Source organism: Pygoscelis adeliae, unplaced genomic scaffold (genome assembly GCF_000699105.1).
Source record: "Pygoscelis adeliae isolate BGI_AS28 unplaced genomic scaffold, ASM69910v1 Scaffold325, whole genome shotgun sequence".
In the NCBI taxonomy this organism is placed as follows: Eukaryota; Metazoa; Chordata; class Aves; order Sphenisciformes; family Spheniscidae; genus Pygoscelis; species Pygoscelis adeliae.
Window position 1 is genome coordinate 168,851 of NW_008824769.1, and position 7,202 is coordinate 176,052.

General features: G+C 58.9%; 1 protein-coding gene across 1 annotated transcript in view; it reads left to right on the forward strand.

Annotated features, from left to right (window-relative positions):
* The window catches only part of SUPT4H1 (suppressor of Ty 4 homolog 1 (S. cerevisiae)), a 3,194-nt gene extending 706 nt beyond the window's left edge, over nt 1–2,488 (forward strand). The window contains exons 2-5 of the mRNA XM_009323621.1: nt 7–133; nt 251–306; nt 515–568; nt 2,066–2,488. Of these exons, the coding sequence (XP_009321896.1) occupies nt 7–133; nt 251–306; nt 515–568; nt 2,066–2,133 (305 nt within the window). The 3' untranslated portion in view covers nt 2,134–2,488. The remainder of the gene's footprint in view (nt 1–6; nt 134–250; nt 307–514; nt 569–2,065) is intronic.
* The last annotated feature ends 4,714 nt before the right edge of the window (nt 2,489–7,202 follow it).

Sequence of the window (7,202 nt, forward strand, 5' to 3'; positions counted from 1 at the left end):
GGCCCTGACGCCTCTGTCCCCCTCAGACCATCGACCAGTTCGAGTACGACGGCTGCGACAACTGCGATGCCTACCTGCAGATGAAGGGCAACCGGGAGATGGTCTACGACTGCACCAGCTCCTCCTTCGACGGGTGAGCGGGGCCCGGGGCCGGGCCGGCCGCCTTCCCCGGGGTGCCTGGGGACGCCGTGCTGGCACTGCGGTGTCACCTGGCCGGCAAACGTCCCCTCACTCCCATCCCTCCCCGCAGGATCATCGCGATGATGAGCCCTGAGGACAGCTGGGTCTCCAAGTGGCAGCGAATCAGTGAGTGGTTTTTCCCCAGCTGGTTTGGGACCCGGAGATCCCCTTTCTCCAGCAAACCCTTCTCTGGGACGATCGGGAGTTGCTGTTTGGGCTGCGGGGGGGGTTTCTGCTCCTGATGAGGGGGCATCTGCGCAGGCGGAGGCTGGCAGGGATGCTTGCCCACCCGGCTGCCGCTGTGCGGCGTAACTCGGTGTTTTATTTCCCCCAGGTAACTTCAAGCCAGGTGTCTACGCAGTGTCTGTGACCGGCCGCCTGCCCCAAGGTAACGCTGCTGGTTTGTCTGAGGGGAAGCTCCTGCATGGATGGCAGCTGAGGGATTATCCTGCGCGTTAGGTGTTGGGGCTGTAGCCATCTCCGAGGTGACAAACTGGGCGGTGCATTGCGCTGTACCTGTGTGGTGACATCAGGGGTGGGGGGTTCAGTGAACCCCGTGTGTTGTAAACAGAGCACGCGCCGGGTGGGTGAAGGGCTTAGCGAGGCGACTGCAAGAAGGGGATGCTGAACGGGAGGGTGGTTTCAGGGTCCTGCAGACAGGTTTTCTGCCTGCAGTCGTTCGGCACTATGCCTGCCAGAAGTTGCTATTGAGGATGCTGCTGACTAAAACCTGGGTGATAGCAGGCAGGCTGTCAGAGGGATAAACGGTGATTAAGGGCTGACTCCAGAAAGCGGGCGCATTTCAAACCGTTCAGCTACAGGGAAACACGAAGGTTTGTCCATAGAAAAGAGTTTTGCGGGACGGGGCACTGTTAGGGCAATCTCGGTGAGCAGGTGGATACCCCTTTCCGTCATCACACGGCACCGAGGGCTTACATTAAGGTGGGGTTTGTGCGTTTATAAATGGAGTGGAGGGTGTGGAGGGTTGGCCTTATCTCTGTAATGCAGAAACTGCATCATCCGTCTAGCCGAGGGCCCCTGCCCCGGGGCAGACTCCTAACCTGTGCCCCTTCCCCGGAGCGCTGCAATCCCGTCCCCCCAGGGTGAAAGCTGTCCTTGTGTCTGGAATCCCAGGCTCCTTATTTATGACCTGAGCTCCGCCGTGTGCCTTGGGAAGGAGCTGGAGCGTCACGAGGCTTGAAGCCGAGGCCTGCTGGCACAGCTTTGGGCGCATCCGAAATGACCGGAGTGCAGCAGATGATGGCGTGAGCTCGATGCAGCTGCAGGCAGGGAGCGCAGGGCAGCAGGCGGAGGGGGTACAGGTGGGAGATGCTGTCTTCGGCCTTGCCCAGCCCAGCCTCGCATCACGGGGAGGAGCGAGAGGACTGGGGAGCGCGGTAACCAGCAGGCTGCACTCGTGGGCCTCGCAGGCTGTCGTTTGGCTGTCCCTTGGTGCGTGGCGCTGGTGACAGCCGTGCTGAACCCCGTGGTGCTCTTCTGCTATCCCTGTTCTTGGGGAGTTACTGAGGAGGTGGGACATGCAGGCAGGTCACAGAAGTGACTGAAAGATTTAAGAAGTACCCTTAAGAGCTTGACCCGTTCAGTAGAGTCATAATTTTAAAACATTTTCAGGTAGGAAATAATGTAAATAAAATCTCTACCTGGTTCTTTCCCAAGGCAAAACAAAGAGTTGATGTTTGGGAGCTCTATCTAGGCACTTAAACTAGAAGAGGGAACACTCTTAACAGTTCTGTTAGAAGAAATGAAGAAGGTGGTTGTCCAGTTCTTGATCTCTGCAATGAAGGCTACATGACAGAGCAACCAGGTTTTTTCAGGGCTCCTCATCCCTAGAGAATACTGAAATGTGTTTGTCTCCTTGCTGCAGGGATCGTCCGAGAGCTGAAGAGCCGTGGCGTGGCTTACAAGTCCCGAGACACAGCTATAAAAACCTAAGGGGCGCTTGTGCTGCCTGGAGGATTCCCCGGTGCCGCGTTTGGAGAGGCAGCGGGCACGCGGGGCACTGCTCCGAAACCTTGTAGCTTTAGCACGTGGGAACGCGAGACTGGACTCAGAGGGAGCTTGCTGGCTCGGCTCCTCTCGCTCAATACCTCTGGACTCTGCCGTACCACGGTCTGCCCACGCAGACCATAGGTGTTTTTTTGAGCCTTGACAAGGGGGAGGGCGTGAGTAGGTCTGGGAAAGCGGTCGTTAATGGTGATGCACAAGATTTTTTACAGCTGGTGTGGAAAAGAGGAGAGCTGGGATGTAGCTGTGTAAATATTTCAATAAAACACACCGCCTGGTCAGAGTTGAGTCCATCTGTATACTCGGTCACTAGTTTCACCTGCTGCAGGGAGCGGATGGTGTGGTGAGGGGTTTCGCACGCAGCCCCCTGCCTGCCGGACTGTTTGGAGCCCGTGATCGCCATCACTTCTTAGGCCACGGACCACATTCCTGCCTCGAGAGGGAGATCCTGCCCTGGCTGAACTGGGGTGTCCTTCGCTGTAGGAACAAGCAGACTAGCGATTTGTGCCTTACAGCTCACGGCTGGATGGAGTAGGTAAGATGATGTTAAGTGTTTCATGTGGAGGTAGTTACCTGGAGGTCACGGTGCCCTGGGCCTGCAGGGGCCTGTACAAGGGACGTGGAAGGGGGCTTGAAGGACCTTCGGCTGGCCGTTGCTGGCCTCCAGGGCAGGCAGAACGAGGTGAGCCCATTGCTGGTGTGGTTGGGAGGCGGCACCAGGCCGTGCAGAGGGGAGGGGTGGACAAACGGGTGGGAACACCCCTCCAGCCTCGTATTTGTAGAGGTCTGGCTGTTCCGAGTGTCAGCTTGGATGGTGTCTGCATTGCACGGGCTCCTGAGAGATTTGGTCTCCTTAGCTGATGGCTCTTGCTTAATTAGTTTTGTTCCAGTTCGGCAGCAGCCAACCAATCCCAAAGGCGGCTTGTCCAAGGGCAGAGTCCTAGATCAGTAGCTCTGTGAAATAAGCATTTTATTTTGTTTTCTGAGATAATCCTGTAGCTGGAAAGCTCAATTTTTGTTTTCTGTAGACAAACAGTGGAAAACCAATACAGCACGAAAACTGCGTTTGATCTGGGATGAAAGCGGCTGCAGCGAAGGGAATGCGTCGCTGTTGGGGAGTGACGCTGGCAGGAGCGTGGAGGCGACGTGCTCTCTGTCCTGCTCTGTTTTGTAGAGCTGGCCCTGACAAAGAGTCCCAAGCGCTACAGGTCAGCCGGGGCATGGCTTCCTGCGGGGTTTCGGAGCAGATGTGTGGCTGGAGAAGACTGCCGTGAGCATGGGGGGCTGTGTGGGGGCCGCAGCATTAGTCGAGACGAAACACTGCAGAGAAAGACATCTTAAACCATGTTTCTCTTGGGGACTTGCAGACATGATGCTGACATCGAGTATTTGCTCAGTGCAGACCAGGACCGAGTCAAGTTGGTGGTGGGCTCTGGGCTCCAGCAGACGCCTCCAGGTGCAGATCGCCTTTTGTAGGAAGAGCTGAGAGTGCTTCAGCCCCCGGCCTGGGGGTTGGAGCCTCCTCTTGGGAAGATGGAGCGGCCAGTTCATGTCCTCGGGCAGAGGAGGGAGTTGACCATGATTTTCACACATCCCTGGTGAATGTCCAAAGCACTTGAGTTACCTGATAATTATCCTCCAGGCTTGCTTGGTTGCAGAGACTGGGCAGGAGACGTACCTTGGAAATAAGGTCAGGTCTGTGGGAGAGAGGTGCAACTGTCCCGGCAGCCCAGGGCATGACTCCGCAGGATGCTCTGGTTTAGATATTTTTGGCATGGACCTCTGGGCCCTGGAGGGCAATTTTGGACTGGCTGTGCCACGAGAGGCACGGGGTGAGCTGGGATCCCCCCAGGGTGCGTTCATCCCCCGCAGAATGGTCCAGGAAAGCTGGAGCCAGCGCTGTCTGGGCAGCCGTGTGAGGTTGACGAGAGCTGACAAGGTTCAGAATGAAAGGGGTCAAGGAGGATGAGATGGGCAACTCTTTCTCCAGCTGGAGGGAGATGGGTCCGGGGAGTGAGGTTTTGGTTCCAGCCAGGCGGGAAGGATGTTGGGGATGACGGAGACCAACCACCCTGGCCGTGCCCAGCCCTCGAAGCCTCACCCGTCAAGTGCCACGGGGTGGCAGCACGGCTTTGTGGAGCGGGGCTGGAGCCTGGCGATGGCCTGGGGTGAAGCTGCTGGAGACAGACCTGAGCAAGAGACCTGAGGCACGTCTCCATTTTCCGCTGTCTTTCACAGCGCCTTTCGCCCCCTACTAGCTTCCCAGGTTGCGTCCTCCTTCCCTGGCTCCAGGGATGGGGAATGGCCATGCTGGAGCTGCTCCAATGCCGGAGGCACATCGGGAGCCCTTCCCCAGTCCCAGGCCACCTTGTCCCCTGGCCCCACGGTGCAGAGGAGGTGGCAAGAGGGCTCTGCACAGGACCCCAGGCAGGGTGGGCTTGTTTGGCTGGGCTCCGGGTGTGGGTCTGCAGGCACGGTGGTTCACGTCTCCCTTCCTGGGAAGCTGCAGTCTTGCAATAACACGGTCACTGCCCAGGGCTGGAAACTTTGCTTAGGAAATTGTCCCCAGGGAGCAGTGTGCGTTGTCACTGTGCCTCTCGGGGAAGGTGAGGAGGCTTGTAAACCCCACAGGGACCACACCCCTCGCTAGGAAGCGCAACCGCTCCAGGTTATATAGAGTTAAGGTCGGTGGGGGCTGCAGTGCGAGTGCACTGGAGCCAGAACAGCGGATGGGCTGAACGCTGGTGGTCTTTCAGAGAGAGCTGCACCTCCTCTGCCTGCAGCAGCTCGCAGTGCTTCCAAGAACCTGGTGCCTCTAATCAGGCTGGCTCGGTGAGCGTCTTTCCTGCGAGCTTGCTCGCTCGCCCACACATGCACCGCGTCTCCCAGCCCACGCCGCCCAAGTGATTCATTGCTCCCAGGCTGCCGGAGCTGAGCGTTGGACCTCTGCAAAGCACCTGAAATGAGCATTTCAGCTAGACTTCAGCCCCGGAGCTGCCAGGGTTTTGTAGCAGCAAAAAGCAAACGGATGCAGAGCTTTATTTACTGAGAAAAGGAGGGCAGGGAGCTCTCACGTTGAAGAAATTGGAGGAAAAATGTGCGGCGGCAGCCCGGGCTGTAATCGGGAGAGAAAGCATCAACCGGGCAGGGAGCTGTAGATCTGAGTCAATTTAAGACGGCTCCTCCCCCTGCACCAAATGACGCTAAAATATTTCAGCCAGGCCTGAAAATCCTGCAGGTTTGGCATCCAAAGGCAGCCCGGCGGCTCTCGGGCAGTGGGGGGGCCAGGGCAGCCCCCGGCAGTGCAGGCAGGAAGCACGAGCCAGCGGATTTCTTCGTGCGGGTTTTGAGAACCGATACCCCGGCTCTCCCTCCGGGTGAGAAAAGTGACTTTCCAAAACCGCAGAGCACACGGTGTTTCTACGTGAAGCAGCTGCCGGCGGGGCTGGGAAATGCCCAGCTGAGCTGTCCCCACCTGCGCGGGGGCCCCTCCGCATGTCACCCGGGGGACGGGGACCTGCCCACGCGCACCCCTCCCCACCGCCCGGGGATGAAAGCGGCTCGCGTTGGCCTTTGTCTTGTAGCTTGGGCAATCTGGGCTTCAGATGAAGGGGGACGTGTGTTAGAGCGCGTTGTGCTCTGGCCAAGGGAGACTGTGGCTGAGGCGGGGGGAGCCCCCCCAGTTTTGCTCCCGTGGATGCTCTGCGCACGCCGTGGCATCCTCCCCCGTTGTCACCTCCGTGCTGGTGCGAAGGCCAGCAGGCAGAGGTGCTGCCTGGGGCTGTCTGCAGCAGCATCAGGCCTGCTTCACCCTAAACGCGCTTTCACTTGCCGCCTCGCTGCCTTCCGGCGTGCGGACTTGGGCTTTCCCAGGTGTCTCTCAGCCGTCCCTGTGCGCCTGGCGGGGCTGGTTACCGCAGGGGTGTGGAGACCCTTGGTAGTAGGTGCTGGGGGCAGGGGGGGGAACCCAAACAAACCCCAGCTTAAAACTGTTTTCCTTGGAAACTGGCTGAGGAGACCTTGGCAGGGTGGAGGTGCAAGGGAAGACGACCTGGGTTGTCCTCCTGGTACCCATGCTGCCTGCCCAGGGCCGGGGTGAAACGCTGCTGGAGTGAGGGTGGCAAAGCCACGGTGCATGCCGTTAACGGGTGGCCCATTCTGCCCATCACCTCTGCGTCAGGGCCCGTGGGCAGAAGTCACCGAGGCACCTGAGTGTGTCTGATGTGGTGGGGAGAGGAGGGGCCCACAGCCAGCTTTCAGCAGCAGCCATTTAGACGGGCTGCAGAGGGGATGGGTGCAGGTTTCGGAGGCGCAGGCAGCTACGAAAGCTTTCAAAGCGTGGCAGAAATGAGGCACGGCTGCCACATGCGCCGTCCCATGGGGTTCCTGGTGCACTGGCAATGGAGGCGGGTGGGCGAGGAACTGGGATGCGTTCCCTGCTGAGGGGATCTGCAGGGAGAAGGGGGAGCTCTGGTGTTTGATGGGTCCTCTGGGTGTTTGCCCCTCAGGAATTGCAGTGGAAGGAGGAGGCTCTGCTTTGTGAAGGAGACAGGGCCATCGGTTCCTGAAGTAGGCCTGTGAAGACGGTACTGCCACCCCTTGCAAGCTCAGTGCTGTCTGCAAAGAGGCCCTAAGCTGCTTCATGGTGGACACCTCTAAACCCACTGGTCTGCCGACAGGGTTGGGGTGTTGGTGGCTGGGGGGACACAAGAAGCTGGTGGAGGGTCCCAAACCTCCTCTTGGCTGAGACCTCTCACCTCCCTGGTCTGCTCCTGCAGCTCTGCATCATGGGAAGGGGAGACGCCAAGGGTTGGTGGGGCAGGGTGGGGTCTCACCCTGATGGTGGAGGTCGCTGGGGGTGCTGAGGACACATTTCCTTAGGGCAAATGGCAAAGAGAGACCACAGCTGAAGTCACAGGAGGGATTTGAGAACCTGACGGTATCTACCCCAGCTCTTCCCACGTCCCCAGCTCTCCCAGACCTCCTGCTGCATCCCG